At 43.3% G+C, this 20,055-nt stretch overlaps 1 protein-coding gene across 1 annotated transcript; it reads left to right on the top strand.

Moving 5' to 3' along the window:
- Nucleotides 1-863: 863 nt before the first annotated feature.
- On the top strand, nucleotides 864-19,135 carry LOC126565772 (protein son of sevenless). Its single transcript, XM_050222980.1, has 20 exons — nucleotides 864-1,064; nucleotides 6,557-6,676; nucleotides 7,492-7,632; nucleotides 7,725-7,889; nucleotides 11,599-11,799; nucleotides 11,885-12,014; nucleotides 12,077-12,183; nucleotides 12,275-12,501; nucleotides 12,572-13,598; nucleotides 13,859-14,029; nucleotides 14,100-14,195; nucleotides 14,266-14,733; nucleotides 14,824-14,940; nucleotides 15,467-16,295; nucleotides 16,876-17,248; nucleotides 17,315-17,912; nucleotides 17,990-18,193; nucleotides 18,348-18,823; nucleotides 18,894-18,976; nucleotides 19,058-19,135. The coding sequence occupies exons 1-20, from the start codon at nucleotides 954-956 to the stop codon at nucleotides 19,090-19,092; spliced, it is 5,679 nt and encodes a 1,892-aa protein (XP_050078937.1). The 5' UTR covers nucleotides 864-953; the 3' UTR covers nucleotides 19,093-19,135.
- Nucleotides 19,136-20,055: the final 920 nt, after the last annotated feature.

Below are 20,055 nucleotides of genomic sequence, written 5' to 3'. Positions count from 1 at the left end.
CAGCGTGTTGTCAGTGTTGTCGCAGCATCGATGCACTCGACGACAATGGTGCAGCGGGCAGGTTCCACCATCCACGGATGATACGGTCCCCTTTCCCGAGGATGATGCGCGCGTTGCGTTGTGTTTGTATGTTGGTGGTGATCATGCTACAGCAGTGCCGGTTGCGGCTTCTTCACGTGTAAAAAGCGTATCGTGGCTTCTTCTGAGCGGTTCCCATGCCCTGACCGTCGTGTGGAAAACTTCACCGAAAAACATCGCATCACCTACGCAAAACCGTATCCGTGTGTTAGTGTGTATGTGAGTGAGTGTGGCTGCACCAGCTTGTAGCGAAATTGCGAGAGTGTGTTTGTGCGTGTATGTGCGTTATGTTGCGAAAAAGCTTAAGTGCAATAGTGCAAAACCATCCGACATTCGGGTGAATATTCGTGTTTTTCTGTGTGTGTGTGTGTATGTGTGTGTGTGATACAGTTCCTAAAAAAAGAAAAAGAAAATATCGTTAAAAACCAATCAAATGTCTAATGTAAATCACTGTTGCACCCCCAAAAGAAGAAAAAAAGTCTGATCTAAAGATCTCACCAAGTGTGAAAAAGTGTATAAAAAAGCGTGCATTTACTTGAGTTTTGCAATTGAAACAAAACGTGCATCGTGCGAAGAGACTTGTAGGCATTAGCAACGGTGATGCTATAGCCTACTTGCGGGCGTTAGCAGTTGTTGAAACGAAACAACACAAAAGTACATCGGCGAGAAATAGAAATCCACAACAAACCCAGGTACAACAGGAGAAAAGCTAGGGAGAGAGGTGGGAGTGGTGGGAACAGCCCTATAAACACGCATTAGTTCACACCCGGCCGAGCCTCGGCATAAGACAACAAAAAAAAAGCACGGGATTATATATGTGTCTGTTGCTGCTGCTTCTTGGGCGAATGCACTGGATCGGTGCCGAAGGCTAAAGTATGTTCTCTGGCAGTTCGCACGTATCGATCACGGATGCGGCTGATTACGATTTCGAGAATGCAGAAAATGCGGCCAAATGGAGGGGCTTGTTCATCTCATCGTTGCGGAAGGTAAGTATCGGCCAATTTTGGGATTTTTGGGACTGACTGTTTTTCTAAGCTATGGTACTAAAGGGTACCCCCGAAAGTATAAGCACGATTAAAAATTTAGCAAAAATAAACCCTGTTTTAGAAACTGAATGTTTATTTGATAAACTGATAAACTAAAAGTTTGATAAAATAAAAAATTCAATCATATCCTTATGATCGCACTTTTGATCTGACGTCTCTCGTCAGGTTCAGCACAGACTTGTCCCAAAGGATTTTCGACACCTTCTTTCAGTCTTTTTAAAAACTGTCGATGTTCTCCGCAGCTTTAAAATGCTTTTTCAAGTATGCCTTGGTTAGCGCCCCAAAATAACTCAATCGGTCTGTGGCTTCAGGGCAGTTCGAGGGATTCATTTCTTTCGGCACGTACCGTACCGCACGTTCTTCATACCATGCGATCGTGTCTTTGGCATAGTGAACAGAGGCAACAAATCCGGCCAAAACAACACTGGACCTGTGCATAATTTCGTATCATGGGCAGCAAACGGCAATTCAAATACTCCCAGATTTATTGGTAGCGAAGAGTTACGGTACACGGAAGAGTTTTGTAGTCAAAATTTACGTGCGACTCATCGTCAATCACACGATGAATGAGGACTGGCGACACAGCCTCTTGTCGTACAGCTTCCGAGCCCGATATGTAACGCATGCGTCCTGCTTTGTGCTCCGTTTAGGTTTGTTTTGTTTTCTTATACGTTTTCAAATTCAATCTAACCTTGGCACGTTGGATGTTCCATTTTGATGTGCCCAGTTTTTGAGCCGCGATCGCTTGAACGCTTTTGCAATTTTCTCGGTCCAACTGTTGATCGACAGGACTAGGATTTCGGCCATGTAAGGTGGCACCATTTTGTGCACAATGCTTTTGCGCTTTTACCTGTAAATTCGGGGGCACCCTTTAATTGCTTAAATCACTTGGGCGACACTGGACAAGTACTGTTTCGAAGAATTTTCAAAACAAATTTCATCCCAGTGGCTGAGGTCTTTCATACGATGGGATTGGAACATTTGGAATACTACATATGGGACAATCCCCAGCTACGGATAAAATCGAAGCCAGGAAGACAAAAATGGTAGTCTAAGACCCTCCTGATCCTATGGTGCTGGAGGAAGAAGAAGAGAATATGCCTTCAAAAACTTCCTCTTTTTTTTGGCTTAACTAAAATGGCTGTTTGATTCCCGGTCCTTCGGTGTGAACAACGCTCTCCTTAAGACTGCAATACTTAATTATCAAGCCTGATACTCTTATTTCCTGGATCGTCCGGTTCCAGGCACGCTGTTAAGTTATGGTGAGTCTTGGAAACTGGATCCAGGTCTGTATTTCTCCAAGTCTGTTTATATCAGATCTCCGGCCGGTTGGATTCCATTTAATCCTTTCAATGAATTTCCTTATGCCTAGTGCTAAACTGATCACCAACGAGTAAACTTCTAGTGGGAAATCTATTTGACGTGCACCGTATCGCGTGCTGTTGCTATATCATATGTTTCTCGGATTTCTCCACCGGTAAGATTATGTCTGCATCACCAAACTAGTGTCTAAAGATTTGGGAATCGGAAGTTTCGAAGATTCAATCCTCGTAAAGATTCGAATCAGAGTGGATGCTAATTGCTAATTGATTCGATAGGAATTCGATCTGATGGAAATCTATTCGCTTTGAACCAATTGGGATACGATACGACTGCAGATACCACGTAGTTGGTTAGTCAGTCCTCACTACGGGATGACGGTCCGGATGGGATTTGAACCCCGGTCCTGCCGGCAGTCTAGAAAGCCATTTCGATGGCCGGCATGACCTTAGAGGTCGTTACGCCAAGTAGAAGAAAAAGAAGACGTTCTTATAAAAAGTGCAATAACGCATGAGGGAAGTCTATTTCGGTCGTTCGATGGCTGGCGTAGCCTAATAGAAGAAGATCTAATGGCCTGTGGATTTAGCCCTCAGAGAGGCACTAAGCTGAGTGAAAGTTGGAGTCAAGTCTGTCACACATTGAATCTGCTGAAAGTGGGGAAGTCTTTTTTATAAATTCGTGGTCCGTTGTACTCCCCGCAGCCGCTCAGTCCGCGTAAAGCCAAAACCCTCCACTGCCTGTACTAAACGTAAGCGCTGCATCAATGTTTCCATTTGAATTTTAGGCCAGATTTGTCAAAGAATTCCAACATTTTAGAGAGAAAAAACCGGGCAGTAATGCTTTAGAATATTCTCCACAAAAAAAAAAAAAACAGTTTGATGCTCATGAACGTACTAATCATGCCCCAAACTATGCGTCATAAGCACATGCTAGAACCAACCAAATGTTGTCCAAACAATCCTCACACTACATGCGGCCAGCCAGTGAGAATTACGGCAAGTGACACACACACACACACAACACCACGATGAAACACTCCCGTGGGTGGACAATCAATAGGGGGGAGGGTATTTGGGGAGCGTGTTGATGCTATCTCAAATCCACCGTGACTCACTGACAATTCGAAAAACATTGATTGTTGAGTCAGTGCCGGTCGCTTCTCGGGTTGTTTCCCCCCCCCCCCCCCCCCCCCCCCTTTTCTGTTCCGTAACCATCTGCATTCGTCACACTGGGCGGGCGCGCGAATCGGTTGCAAAACATACTGTCGAAAAGCCGCGAATGCAATCTATTGGTTTGCGTGTTTATCTGCGCGCTCCGTAAAACCCATCACTGGCAGCGCCCCGTGAGGAGATAGCGTGAACCGTCCTTCCCATCCAATCCCCGTGCGGGCTAATTTCATATGTCACGGGGATTTCTTTTTATGTTGTGACGGGGTTTCAGGCTGTGAGAAAAATGGTGGTAGTTGAAAGGGGTTTATCGGTGTGACGAAAAGGGGTTTATTGTTGTTGCGGGTTATTTCAGAAGATATGCAATATATGCAACAAGATATGAATTGTTTTGATATGATGATGATGATGATGATGATGATTGTGATGATACCGGTGTATATAAATATGCATACACACCTGACTTAACACCTAATGAATGACTTAAATGAAAAAAGGGCTTTATCGATCGATCATAATGTTTTGAAGAAGTAACGCATTTTTTTGAAATCAAATTTCCTTTAAATTTTTTAGTAATTAGCAATCATCGATTGGGATGTGTATTGAGAAAAGGTAAAATAATTGATTGTAAGTTTGGAACAAATAGACAAGTACAAAACAGTTTGTTCTGTCGAGTGTTTGTTGTGCATTCCTCATCTGTATTGCTGTCGATATAAATTATAAATTTTGCCACCAAGAAAAAATGGGGTTTTAATGTACACAATAGAGGTGGAAAGACTACGGTCCATACGGTCCAAGAGAGGACGCTATGATCGTACGAAGCATGAAAAAGGATCCTTTCAAATCTTGCTAAATCTCATATTGACTAGGATGTGCAGAAATGGCGGACAATGCTGCCTTGTGCTGAATGGAATATGCTATTAAAATGGATATTCCAACAAGACAACGGTCCCAAGCACACCGCCAAGTGGTCAAAGAGTGGTTTAAGAATAATGAAATCATGGGGATGAACTGGTCGCCCCAATCTCCGGAACTGAACCCTAGAGAGAACCTGTAGGAGATCGTGAAGGTGTTCGACGCAAGGATTAGTTGTTTGCACAAACCAAAAAGCAGCGTGGGCAGCAGCAATTCCACAAAACTTCTTTGACCACCTGATCGAATCAACGCCTCGCAGATGCAAGGCTGAAATTGAAAACAAAGGATTTGCAAAAAAATATTGATAGCCTATTTAATTTTGGCAAACAATACGCGAAGTTGCAATTGTTTTGTCCAAGGGGAAGATGTTGACATTTTATCCTCCCACCTCAATCTGGGCCTACCACGCCTCCTCTGTCCGTGTGGACGGCCTAAAAGGACTATCTGAGGTGGGTCGTCCGGTGCCATGCGTATAACATGGCCAGCTTATCGGAGCCTGGCGAGCCTTATTCGCTACACGACGTTGAGGTCGTCATAAAGTTCGTACAGCTCGTCGTTGTAGCGGCTGATCTATTGTCCTTCTACACATACGGGACCAACGATCCTTCTGAGCATCTTTCTCTCTAACGCGGCTAAGAGGGCTTCGTCTGTTTTGGACAGGGTCCATGTGTCAGAGGCGTATGTGAGTACTGGGACTATAAAGTTACGATACAGTCCCAGTTTTGATCGTCGCGACAGGTTTTTTGAGGTGAGGTATTTCCTCAGGCTGTAGAATGACCGGCTGGCCACCAGAATCCTAGCACGCAACTCCGTCTCTATGCTGTTTTCGGTGCTGACTTTTGACCCGATGTAGGTGAAGTTTTGGACGACTTCAAATTTGCGGTCACCTATCCTTACATCACCCCGGCACGTAGTTCCGGATTTCTTAGTAGGGCCGCTGATGGTGCCACCATCAATTTGGTCTTTTCAATTTGGTCTCGATTAATTGCGCTTCCTGTAAAAACTGCTGTAATGACTTTGGCGTGTTTTTCAATTCCAATTTCGTTCGGGCGGGTTCATTCAACACGGCCGTCGCATAGTTTACTACACTTGTTGATATCACATAGTTGAACAGTCCGTCCTCTAAAGACTAAAGACCGGCGCCCCTGATGCCTTATCCGGCACCGGGACAGCCCGAATACAATCAAAACAAACGGTTTTTCGGACATTTGTTCGAAGCTGGTTTTTTGTTCGACAAAAATCCAATGCTTTTGACCCTTTTGACTAGTTTTGATTGACAGTTTGTATGCAAAAGCCAGCAGCATTTTAGCGTCGAGACGTTAAAATACATATAAATAACTGGTTTAAGTTATCATCGGTCCCATTTAATAATGGGATGGGTTTATTATTAGATGTAAAGTCTGCTCCAACATGTAACCGTCTCTAGTTTACCGTAGGTAACCCTGGTAGATTTTTTTCTCTGTCATTTTCTCATAAATTAGTTATCATGTCATGATAAAGATAGTTACAGTTGTACTGTTGTTTTCAAACTAATGTTTTGTACTATTTTATAACGGTCCAGATGGGATATGCACCTCAGACCTGCCGTTTGATGACCGGCGCCGCTGTCGCCTACACCACCAGTCCGCCCCTATTTAAGCTATTAAGGACTTCAAAAATTAGTTATTTGCTTTTAGGCCCTATAGGCACCAGCTGCGCGGTGTTCTAGGCGCGGTGCCACTCTTCCGACACGACACAAACGGGTATCGAGTCCCTGTTGGTCGTCGAATCCCAGAAAAGACTTCGACTATCCCCAGCTACGGGTAAACTTAGGTTAAAGAAAGTCAGTAATAATGGTACCGGCCACAACGCCTCTGAAGTTTGTAGAGCCAAAGAAGCCAAAGAATTAGGCAACCATGAAAAAAGAAATAACTGCTTTGCATTAATTTAAGTTCAATGAAGTTTACTATACCAAAGCTACCCAGTACCTTACCCCAATTTCAATATGGTTTTCATATTTGTTTTCTCTGTGTTTCACCCTTTTCCACGTAGGTGCTGGAGCAGGTGCATCCTTCGCTGCAGGCCCGGGAGGATGCATTGCTGTACGTCGAGAGCCTATGCCTGCGATTGTTAGCAACACTGTGTGCGAAGCCACCGCCGCACACGGTAATGGTAAGTATGGGAAAGCGACCCACACCCATTTTCCACCTGCCAGCTGTTCGGAGGATATGCTGATGCATATAAAGAATGCTCCACCAGAAGGATTGTGTTTGAGTGTGTGTTGTGTGTGTGTGTGTGTGTGAGCGCGCCAGTGCATATGATGCAACAGGGTGTTGGCGACCTCGAAGATGCGCTTCCCGTTTCCGACCGAACCTAGGATGAGGAGCCGGATGATGGTGCGGCCAGAAGATAGCAATATTGTGCAACAGCAACACATTGACATTTAAAGAAGACCGGCCTGGTTGCTGCCGGCCCAGAGGATGCGATCGTGCATCATCCAGTGGGTTTGTTGGTGCCTGGGAATGTCCTAATTGACATTTCCTGCTTTCATCCTTCTGGTGTGCACAGTGGTGTCGGGCAGGAAAAGCGTAAAACTTCATCTCGTCCTGTGGTGCAACTCCCGGAGGCATATTCACACAAAATGGAATGACAGTCCGCATCCCGCATAACAGTGCGCGTCCCCTTTCCGGGCAATGCAGCATCATACCCATGCGGAGGACAGTGTGTGTAGCATAAAACATCCACATCTTCGGGCTGGATGCTTGGTGACGCCTTTGTTTTCATTCCCGCTCGATTAAAGTGCACTGCCGGCAGAAGTCATATTATTGCCATATGGGTCCAGAAGTGAGGGAATATGCTCCCTTCACCTTAACCAAGGATCCTTTAAGCCGTTTTCCTTCTTGGTTGGCGTGAAATTCTTTGTCCATCGTGTGTCGTGTACGTGTCGTTGATTGGTTACCCTCTTTTCTGTTTGCTTCATTCTACAGGACGTGGAGGAACGTATCAGCCGTACCTTTCCAAACCCGATCGATAGGTGGGCACTAGGAGAGGCACGTGAAACGATAGACAAGTCAAAGAAGAAGAAACCGGTGCTACCAGTTGATCGTGTGCATACGCTCCTGCAGAAGGTAAGCTTGTACTGGCGGTGGATTTGCCTACATTTAGGCGCACTTTGGGTTCGATAGTTCTCATTTAACACTTATGCCAACTGTCTTTGTAGGAGGTACTGCAGTACAAAATCGACAGTTCCGTATCGCTGTTTCTGGTGGCCGTTCTCGAGTACATATCCGCCGACATCCTGAAGCTGGCCGGGTACTATGTGAAGAACATACGCCATATCGAAATTACCCGCGAGGACATCGAGGTCGCCATGTGCGCTGATAAGGTTTGCAACGATTTTCCATCACCGCTTACTGTTCACGCATTTTTCTTTCTCTATCTTTCACGCGCGCTCTCTCTCTCTCTCTCTCTCTCTCTCTCTTTAGCTCTGTCCCTTTTTCATTCTCTTTCTCACAAACACTATTATTTTCTCTTTCTCGTTGTTGCTTAGTGTTGTTTGCTTTTCTACTTTTGTTTTTCCTTTTTACATGTTTTCTTTTCACTATTGTTCCATTGTTTATCTCTTCATTTCGTTTCTGATAGTTTTAGAATGGTTTATGTTATTTGCTCATTGTTTGCTTTTGTTTTACCATTTTATAATCTGTTTTTTTTCCCTTTTCTTTGGGCTGAATAACGTTTTGGCTTTTTTTTAATGGTAATACACATTATAGCAACAGAAACAATCGAGCTTCATGTTAAAATTAGGTCAGAATCTGATTAAAAAGTATTAAATTTATAAGCAAAAAATGCATCTTTTCAAGTTTCACATTGAATTGAGATGTGGTTTTATTATAACTATTAAAATTACCATTTTCAACAAACATCTTGAACAGAACGAAACATAACTGCTCTGAAACTGTTTTTTTACGCAGAAGCAAAAGCAGCTTTTAGATATTATTTTACCGTCATTTGTTTGTTAGCTATGCTTACATTTTTGTACATAAAGGGCATTAAGAAAAAGAGGAAAAATATCGTCATTTTAACACCCATCCGCTCATGTTTTGTTTTGTAAAGTACGCGCTGCTACGTAGAGAAGCAAAACATTTTAGAATATCATTAATTGATTGAAGCGCTATTTGTGAATGTTCTGTTACTTCAGCCTGGAGCAATTGGATATATTATGGTTGATGAATACAGTTGATAGCCGTCGTTGCTGCTTTCATCAACAGTTTTGCAGACAAAAAACACAAAAATCATGCAAAGCGCTTTGTTATGGAAGTATGATTGAATCATTTAGCAACTAGAGTAGTTCGAATATTAAGTGCACGATGTTTAAAGGATCGCGAGACCGATACTACACAGGATGTCACATTATGTTCTGGTTGTTTGTACGATAATAATGCGCCTGTTGCTATGCAAAGCTCTGGAAAGTGATACAAGATAGTATACCTGCTATAAATTTGAAATAGAATTCGCAAACCATAATAATATAAAAATGGATGCTTTTAGTTTTGTGGCGGAAAAGAAATATGAAATTCGCATATGTTGCTTGTTCTGCATTATTGTATAGAATCGTCCATAAGTTAGTTTAAATTTATTGTGCAGCTTTTATAAGAATTTTAAATTGTTTTTTGTTCTTTCCTGATCATTCTTAATTAAAATGAACAGTGTTTTTTTTTTTTGGTCATTGAGTTTCTGTTCAATACGAATTCCTTTTTTTAAAGGTAGTTTTTCCTTCTGTGTGGTCAAAGAACAACACAGGCCTTACATTTCTTTCCCTCTCACATATCACACACAACTCTCTTGTGTCTCAGTTTACTATATGTCACAAAATGTTATTTTATGTTTTTTTTTTTCATGCTGTCCCAACAAACCAAAAACAAAACTATTGAAAAAAACCTTTGCAAACAAAAACAAAAATACATTCTTCAAATCTGACTACCCGAAACTCTGAAATCAAACATAAAATCAAAACGGAACCGCCGTTCCGTTCACAAATCACAAAACCTCAAAATCTATAAAAAAAATCAAATCTGCAAAAACGAAAGGTGGTACGTAGATTGTCCAATTTCATTATTATGTATTACGATTTATTATCCACCCTTCTCCTTGCCCCTCTACCCACCAACCTACACCTACCCTAAATATTTGTGTTAATCGAAAGAAGTAAAAAAGGAACGCTTCTTTAACTGCTTTATGACAAGCAAATGAATGAAAAATGTATCTCATCCTCCCGATTTTCCTACTCCTCCACATAAAACGTATACTGAAAAAGAGGCCCTATTTCTGCAACATCCCTGTTCCTTTGACATTATTCAACATCACCTCACATCAACCAATCATTTTATTTGGTCCCCGTCTTCTACCTCTACTTTTGCCGTCGATATGTCTCTCTCTCTATAGTTCTTGACTATCTTTTTCATGTAGTGTTGATAGCGTTCAGTAGTGTATGAGAGATTTTCCACACGGATGGGATCTCGGCTGTAGTAACTTTCTGCGTACGTTTTTTTTTTTTGGGTTTCCTTTGGTTCGAAGGTTGTAGCCAATTTTATGTTTCTCTATTTCCTCCATTGTTTTCTTTTGTTGTGGCTCATGATCATGAACGTATGCAAACAGTTCGATGTGGGGACCACCTCAGTAGTGCATCTTTGGATATATTCAGAAAAAATAGTCCTTATTTGTCGGTAACGCAATTTGAAACAGTAGATGCTGAAAATAAATGTCTGTAGCGGATGAATAATTTAATTTGTGGCGTTTTGTTCGTTGTTTTTTCAAACACGTTAATCACAGAATCTTATTTATTCAATTTGCTTTTGAGGAAAACGTCACTAAGCGAATTTATTTTTCGATCGAATGAGGATGTTGGACATCATGTTCTGGGTCATCCCATCATACTCAGAGCACTAGTCTTTTCTATAAATTGCAATTATTTTAAGTATGTAGGTTTGAAGGTTTGACAATACGGCACTGGAGCGTAATAATGAAATGTAAATAAAATAGGTTTGAAGGTTTAAATAAATTTAAATTAATAGTAAGGTTTGAATAAACATGTAGCAGAATAAAATATATTAAATCGTAATATAAATGCTCAACGTTATGTCGTAATTTTGGTGAAGTTTCAACGCCAAAACGCCACGTTTTAAGTTTAATATTACATCACATTACAGATATGTACCATATGGTTCATGTTCATTTTTAACTTGTACTGCATTTCTTATGTATGTAGTAGTGACTGTGTTGAATTATGTATGTAGCTAATATCCGACAGTTTTATTAGTAGAATTTTTATTGGTAGGGATGATTCTACAATGTTTCCCCTTTTTTTAATATTTTCTTTCCCTCCAAAAAGTTTAGGTCCTTCGGTCCTTCATTTGTTGTCTATTAATTTATCTATGTACCAACCTTTAAGTTAAAAGGGATATTACCAAAGTCCCGCTATACTACGCAGATATGGCGCCTTACTAGAAATCAACCATGATGTTCACACTATTTCGTTGGGACTAGCTTTGTGTTGTTTGTTTCAATTTTACATTCTTACGTTTGAGTTGTGCATTGCAATGTTTGACCTAATGTGGCCTAATTGTTTCGGTTCATAATCAATTTTCCTTCCTAAATTGTTATTTTATTTATTGTTGATGTATTATGGCGTAATTTTATTAAATAATTTAAGTTTTTAGCTGATATTAGTGTGCATTTCATCACAATTCATTAGAAAATAAAATTACCTGTGCACATTTAACCTTTGCAATTGCTTGAACTGTGATTTGTAGTTTCGGCGGTATCTCTACATTTAAAGCTATTATTTTAAGTTTAAGTCTATATCATCCATCCAAAAGCCTGCCATCAAATATGCATAAAACAAGAAAAAAAAGTCCCCTTTTATTATTATAATTGTGCACTAGAAATAGTGACCGTATTTTAAGACGACCCTTCTCACCTGTTGCCTAATTCCAATGCGATGGATTTTTTTGTTTGTTGGTTTTGATTGTCCACAAAATGGAGTTTAAGTTGTTTAATCGCTGTGTTGTGTTTCACCCGCCCCTCATCAACCACAGGTTCTGATGGATATGTTCTATCAGGGTGAAAGCTCCAACTCGATGGCACCGAGTCCGCTTCCACCGACACCACGTGCCAGCCTCAGCTACGAGGAAGTCGTGAAGGAACTGATCCACGACGAGAAACAGTATCAACGAGATCTGCACATGATCATCCGAGTATTCCGGGAGGAACTAGTTAAGATAGTTAAGGATCCAAAAGTAAGTATGCTAGTTTCCATAGGTTAAGGGTCAAAAAGTAAGTGGCGTGAATAGAAAGAAATGTTAATGGCTTTTCCATTTGCAGGAGCTGGATTTAATATTTTCCAACATAATAGACATTTATGAAGTTTCGGTGACGTTGCTGGGCTCGCTCGAAGATGTGATAGAAATGTCCCAGGAACAAACGCCACCGTGTATTGGTAGCTGTTTTGAAGGTACGCTGACGGGCGTTCGAGTTGCGAATTGGGAGGTTTTAATAACAATTGTCTCTTCGCAGAACTGGCTGAAGCGGCTGAGTTCGACGTGTATGCCAAGTATGCAATGGATATTACATCGGTGATTGCAAAGGAAGCACTAGCCAATTTATTAGCACGACCGGAGGTAGTAGTTATCGATCCGATCTAGATGTGAACCTACGGAGAATCTACTCCAGGAAAGAAGCATTTTTTAAAACCATTTTTGTTGTAAATTGCAGGCCAGTTCACTGATGTCAGCCGGACATGGTTTCAAGGAGGCGGTCAAATTTTACCTACCAAAACTACTATTAGGGCCCATCGGGCATGCGCAGTTATATTTGGATTATATTAAGGTTTTACTACAGCTGAGTCCCTCGCAGGAGGACAAGGAGAGCTTCGAGCAGGTGCAAGGCTTGCTGAAACCGCTGCAGTGCGAGCTACAGAGTATTTCATCGCTCCTGCCAAAGTGAGTTCTGAGTGCCAGCTTTTTTCGTCTGCTAACTAACGTTTTTTCTTTTCCAATTATTCACCCGCAGGGAATACTTTACCCGTGTAAACAGCCGTGCCCGGAGACAGTCAGCGATAGAGAAAACGCGCGATCTTCAAAACACGGTCGAACACTGGGACAAGGACGTGGGCCAGTGCTGTAACGAGTTTATCCGCGAGGATACGCTGGCAAAGCTAAGCTCTGGCAAGCGACAAACCGAACGGAAAGTGTTTTTGTTCGACGGATTGTTGGTGCTGTGCAAAGCGAGACGTCAGATAGTGCCGGGAAACAATTACGATTACCGGCAGAAAGAACGGTTTTTCATGCGGAAGGTCGAAATCATCGATCGGCCCGATACGGACGAGCTGAAGCACGCGTTTGAGATATCGCCCCGGGAGCAGCAGAGCGTTGTACTTATCACCAAAAACGCCCAGCACAAGAACGATTGGATGGCGGACCTAATCATGCTGAACACCAAGTCGATGCTGGAACGCATCTTGGATAGTATCTTGCTAGATATTGAGAAGAAACATCCGTTGAAGTTGCCGAGCCCGGAGATTTACAAGTTTGCCGTACCGGACAGCCCTTCGAATATTGTGCTTGAAGAGCGGGAAGGTACCGGAGTGCCGTTGATTAAAGGTGCCACACTATGCAAGCTTATCGAGCGTTTAACGTACCACATTTACGCGGATCCAATGTTTGTGCGTACGTTTCTTACTACGTACCGGTCGTTTTGTTCACCGAAGGAGCTTTTGCAGCTGTTGGTCGAGCGTTTCGACATACCCGATCCGGCTGTCGTGTATGATCCGGCCGCGGAAAAGGAACAGGCCGGTGGAGATACGGATAAGTTTCACAAAAACTCACAGCGTGAAGATTGGAAGCGGTACAAGAAGGAGTATGTGCAGCCGGTTCAGTTTCGCGTGCTAAACGTGTTGCGGCACTGGGTCGATCATCATTTTTACGACTTTGAGCGAGACGGGGAGCTGCTCGAGTCGCTCGAAAGGTTTCTGGAGACGGTGCGCGGTAAATCGATGCGCAAGTGGGTTGATTCGGTGATGAAGATTGTTCAGCGGAAGGTGAGTGTCGGCTTGAACCTGAATCTAATATGTCAGTAAAGTATATTTTTTAGCTGAATTTTGGGTAATAATGTTTGCCGAACATATCCTTTAACCATAGCAGTAACTAATCTCGGTTATCAAAACTACAGACATTTCGGAGACATACATAATTTCTGCCGAGATACTTTTTTTGTCAATCGCCTTGATGCTCTTAAGCAGTTCGCTGATTTGATACTTAAATTCGAGATTAAATAATTTGTTTGTGATTATGATTGCAGAATGAAAGCGAGGACAATCACCGGCAGATAACATTCGCATTTGGTCACAGTCCGCCGGCGATCGAGCATCATCTGCCGCTGAATAGTGAGAACGAATTCAACCTGCTTATGTTACATCCGCTAGAGCTGGCCCGACAGTTGACGCTGTTGGAGTTTGAGATGTACAAGAATGTAAGTGGCAAAAGTGAAGTTTGCAAGCAGCAGAAGGCTCGAAGTTTTACAATGTTGATGCATTTTGCAGGTCAAACCTTCCGAACTGGTTGGCTCGGTATGGACGGGGAAGGATAAAGAAACAACTAGTCCTAATTTATTGAAAATTATGCATCACACCACAAATGTAAGTATAAAAGAAAAAAAAATCCAAAAGTTACACCATTACACTATCGCCTTCTTACCCTTGATTGCAGTTTACACGGTGGATCGAGAAATCGATAATCGAGGCAGAAAACTTCGAAGAGCGCGTTGCGATGGCAAGTCGCGCAATCGAGGTGATGATGGTGCTTCAGGATCTAAACAATTTCAACGGCGTACTGTCGATCGTGTCCGCCTTTCAAGGGGCGGCCGTACATCGGCTCAAGCTAACGCTCGAGGACATTCCGAAGCGCCATCAGCAGGTGTTGGGCGAATGTCGCGAACTGAACAACTCGCACTTTAAAAAGTACCAGGAAAAACTGCGCTCAATCAACCCGCCCTGTGTGCCATTTTTCGGCATGTACCTTACCAACATTCTGCACATAGAGGAGGGCAATCCGGACTTTCTGCCCAACACCGAGCTGATAAACTTCTCCAAGCGAAGACGGGTGGCCGAGATTACGGGCGAAATACAGCAATATCAGAATCAACCTTACTGTTTAAAGGTCGATCCTAGCATAAGGGTAAGTCTGTTTGCTTTGTTGAAGGCTTTTATTGCCGGGAATGTTGTCTAATGGATGTTTTTCTTTGGGTATCTCGGTCTCGTTTTGCAGCATTTTCTAGAAAATTTAGATCCTTTTAAAGGAATGAGCATAACGGAGATTCAAAACTATCTGTACGAAGAGAGCAAACGGATAGAGCCGAAAAATTGTCGCCAGCCGTTGAAATTCGTAAGTGTATCATGCATTCATTTTAAGAAGTCTGATAAGACTAATTAATAAATGAAAATTAAGTTTAAAATGACCATGAAAACAAATTCTGCTTATAAAAAACTTGTTTAAGTAAGTTGCAAATTTCGTAACGTGGCACACTTGCCCAAATTTCCATCAGAGGTTATAACAAGAATTACGAGGAAAGGAAGGAAGATTTACAAAGACGAACACACAAACGAGACAGAGGAACATTTTAGTCGAACAAGTGGTAGGGAGGATGGAGGAACAGTCGTTGACAAACAAGATAAATAAAAGAGGACTAAGGAAACTACCTTGAGGAACTTCAGAGAAGTCTGAAAAGGAAACGTGCAAGTACGAAAACACTTTGACTCTATATGATATTTTACAAAGGTAGAACTTGAACCATTAAAGTAACCGTCCTCCAAGGTTATTGAAATATTATAAACATTATTTAGTTATTTGCGAATTTGAATCTCCTCCATGAATGAAATAGTCATATACTAATGATCTTCCCCATCCACAGCCTCGCAAATGGCCGGACATTTCACTGAAATCGCCCGGCATTAAGCCATCGTCAAGGCGAAATAACAGCTCCGCCAATTCGTCGATGACGCTGCCTGGGACGCTACCGTACAGCAAAACGTCGCTGCTGGCGAACAGTGATACGGGCGAACAGTCACCACCGGCTTCATCGTCCTCGTCCGTGCACGACTATTCCATCTTTGCCTCGGTCAACATTCACTCGTCCTCTTCCGGCACGTCCTCACTATCCTCACTGTACTATCAGCAGCAGCAGCAGCAACTTCAAATGCAGCAACAATTCGCGCAGCAGCTACTGCAACAATCCAACTTCTGCCACGGTCAGACAGGTGGTGCCATCGTTGGAGGTACCAGCAGTAGCATGGGTAGTAGTGGAGGTACGTCACAGTATTCACATCAGAGTGCGCACCACCATCCACATCAGCAGCAGTACCTTCACCATAGTCATCCGCATTACAACCAACCGCATCACTATCAGCCGAGCTTATCGCAGTCGATAGCGAACCTAACGACGGCCGGCGGGGACAACCAGATGGCGCCGGAGATACCGCGCCGCTCGGACAGTATTATACTGACCAACACGAATCAGCTGCTGACGGGTAGCGGTTGCCTGTCCGAAAGCAGCGGTAGCTACAACGGTGGCAAACTGTTGCCCAGTCCACGCTATCCTTCCGCCTCGATGTCGACGCTTTTATCGACGGGTTCGTCCTGTTCAACGGTGCCTTCTGCGGGGGGCACTGTTGGAGGGATGACTGGTGGTGCTTCGAGCTATTCAATCGGGGGCAGCCTGTACAGTGGTTCCAGTAGTGAAGGTAAGCTTATTTCCATCCATCACATTTTATTTTCACCACAACTGTCGATGTTTCCTTGTTTATAGTTCTATTGATTGTCTCCCGCACCAATCCTTTTTTGATTCCTTTTTATTCCTAATAAATGTTTTATTATGTTGTTCTTAATAAATGTTTTATTATGTTGTTCTCGTTCTCGTCATCCTTTTGTCTTTAAATATTTTGCCAATTCCGTTCAGTTTTCTTGTGTTTCTGTTTTATGCGATCTGAGGGTGATCCTGGACTGCAAACATGCTTTCACTGCACAATCTGTGTCACAATAATTCTCTTTTCTCAAGTTCCCCTGTATGTCCTTTTCCGCTCCTAACTTTCCGCGGTGCACACAGTATGGCTCCAACAATCCATTTGTCCTTTCTCTGCGGTCTTTCACCACACCTTAACCTCTTTTTGTGGTTTTACTTTAACATTTATCTAATCTTCATCCTTTCCACCTACTGAGTGCCGTACACACTAGTAATTAATTTAAATCTGAATATTGTTAAACGTTAAGGCGGATAATTCCGATAGATAATAATTCTACTTGCTCTTTTGTGTTCGCTTACAGCATCGGGTTACGGTACTGCAAGCTCAGTAACGTCCTCGTCTGCGGCCAGTATTGTTTCAATTTCGCACAACGATGGAAATGTGCAACAGCAGCATTCCGCTGCTACGGTGGCGATGGCCCATCCTCCCGACATTCCACCAGCAATCAGTCCACGGACTGACAAACCGCAACCATTGCATCCACCACCACCTCCACCGCCCCTTTACTCTGGTGCAGGTGCCGGGGCTAACGGGGGTAGTAGTGGTGGTGGTGGTGGTGGTAGTAGCACCAGCAACTCCACCGTTCCAACACTCGCCAACACGACGACCGTTGCAACATCCATCGCAAACAGTACTAGCAGTAACTTTAGACATAATACATCCAATTCTATCAAGTAAGTAAATGCCATACGTTTATAATATGGAATTCTCACAAAAGTTTATTTTGCTCTCCGTTGCAGAAATCAAAACTGTGATTTTACTTACACCATCCCAGGCAGCGGTACTGCGTTCTGTAGTTTCGCAAACACTAATAGTGGTGTACCACCACCGCCAACGAATTCCACCGGCCGAGCGTCGTCCTGTGAACATTCGCCCATATTTCCTTCCAGTCCAAAAATCCAACTCCAGCATAATCATCCCACCGCGGGAACGACACCACCCTGCCAGCATCATCACCAGCATCATCCTGCGACACAACATCACACCGATACGACGATAGTCGATGGTGGTGGCGGTGGGCCGGGCAATGTGCATTCGTACGCGATCCAGCACAACAGTAGTAGCAGTGCTTCACCATCCGCTACCAGTAGCCATCCGTGTCAGCAGTGCAGTACCGGTGGTGGGGCTGCGACTGGGGACGGCAGTGGAGGAGCCGCCGGCTTGCCGAACAGTGCCGACTTTGGTCCGACCCCGATCTCACCGCATGTCAACGTACCAAATACACACAATGTCCTACCACCCCTGGCGCCTCCACTACCTCCTAGGTTTAAACGAAAAGAATCTTCCATTGAATCGTCCCAGTCGTCTCAAATACGGCAAGCACCGGATGCACCGACGGTAAGTGACTTTGAGTTGATGATTGGTGTGGTGTAACATGATGAAGTAATATATATATTTTTTGAATACAATCACAGCTACCACCGAGAGACGTTAGTCCACCTCCGATACCACCAAGGATTTACCCCCAATCACACTATCATTTCGGAGTCGCTGGCCAAAGCGGTACGACGCTACTCCTTAACTACACACAAAGCCCAGGAGCGTGCGGTGGTACTACCGGTGCTGGTAGTGGTTTCGCAATGAACAGCTCCAACTGGAACCATTCCTCGATGCATACGGTAAGCTTCTTCTTCTTCTTCTTCTGATTTGTCTACTTCTTCTTGGGTTAACGATCTACTAGTAAAACGATTTAAACGACCTACCGTCTAAAAACGATTTAAACACACAACGCTAATTTTGCATTATTTCTTCCATTTGTGTTAAACGTACCAGAAGGATGAATCAACGTCATCGTCCTCCTCCTCGTCGACGCTAACCAGGGACAATTTGAACCAGTACAATCAGCATGGCAGCATCGGTGGCGGTGGCGGTACCACGGCCAGTAGCAGCAGCAACAGTAGCAGTATTGAGCAGCGTTTGCTAATGCTGCCCCACACCAGCACGATCATGATGCGTCGCAATTCGGCCATGGATCGGGCGGCGAAGGAAAACATTCCCAACATTGCCACCTCGAGCTCGCTGTCGGGACTGTCAACGATCGCGGCTGGTACGGTGCTGGCAGGGCCGGTAAATGCCACCTCCGGTGGTAGTGCGTCGACGATGAATTCGAGCGGTCCTAGCGGTTCCTCGGCGGGTACGTCGGTCGGTAGCAGCCCATCGGCGATCAAAAATAAATCAGTACAGAATTCACCCAGCTCGGGACAGCAGCAACAGCAACCGCTGCCTCATGTACTTTGTCGAAGGGCCAGGTAAGTGGAAGTCTTGAGGAAAAAAGAAATTGAACAAATGAATTGTGTACTAATAGAGATTCGCTTTTAGTACAAACATCTCGCCACGCTTTTCGCCCGGTGAAACGACGCCAAAACTACCACCTAAACCGAAACAGAACAGCATAAGCTCAGGTACGTTTCCTGTTGGGCGGCAAGTCTTTGGTATGTTTACTCAATGCCGATTCCGGTTTTCTCTTCCTTTTATCGTTTTAGATCGTACAATGTTTCCTTACCCGAGTACGAACTGACCAAATGGTAGTCCCGGCTGTGGACGATACTTTATTCGTTAGCCCTATTCAGCGATCGGTTGCGATCGAGTTCCCCGATACACCTACACACATATACAACGTATACACGCTTCGAAGTGGCTAGTGCATGGAATCCTTGCAGAGGACGACGTGTTGCTTGTTGTGTTGTGTATAACATCTGACTTACTAACTACTACCGAAGGACCTTTGTCTCTTGATCGAACGTTTCTGTTTTGTCAAGTGTATCTGTGAGTTTTGTTTGTTGCTAAACCAGCGTAAAAATGAATCGTTTTGTTACGATATGGAAGGAGTATGATGATGCATTTAAGGAACCTGTGTGTGCCATAGAGCGGTATTTTACCTATTTAGCTTTGTTCTTTTATCAAACTAGATTATGCCCACATCAACGTTAGCGCACCATTGGGTGCTTACGGGGCTTTTATGTAGTGTTACCGGTTTTATGTTTGATGTTTGTTTTGTTTTAATTTAGACACATTTGTGGACACAGGAGCAACACCGTGTGATGCGTTGCAGCAGCAAGTATTAATTAGTACACGACAAAATATTTGTAATAACATCTTTTAACCAATCGATTTGGCGTGCGACGGCCATTGATGGATTTGAAATACTTAAAACCTTTGTAATGAACTCGGGCTGCTTGTGTGAATGTTCGAAAGACTCTTCATCAGTTTGCGTTATTTTTATCCCCATATGGGACATGTTCCAAAAGCGGGGATGAGAGTTTTTATTTCTGTTTTATGATTTTAGGATGGTTTCCAAATGATTGATTGTTTTACAAAAATCCAGCAAAAATCCAGCCCATTTCCGTAATTGTGTAAAGTCGAACATGAAAAGGATCACCACGCTCATGTACCATTACAGGGATTTTCAGCTCAGTTCCAACATAAAATGGATGATTTCAATTTCGTCAATCGCAACGTAAAGGAAGCCTGACCGAAATCA

The sequence above is a fragment of the Anopheles maculipalpis genome, chromosome 3RL, assembly GCF_943734695.1.
Source record: "Anopheles maculipalpis chromosome 3RL, idAnoMacuDA_375_x, whole genome shotgun sequence".
In the NCBI taxonomy this organism is placed as follows: Eukaryota; Metazoa; Arthropoda; class Insecta; order Diptera; family Culicidae; genus Anopheles; species Anopheles maculipalpis.
The sequence above is the reverse complement of the archived record's forward strand: the minus strand, read 5'-3'. Positions and strand labels throughout refer to the sequence as shown.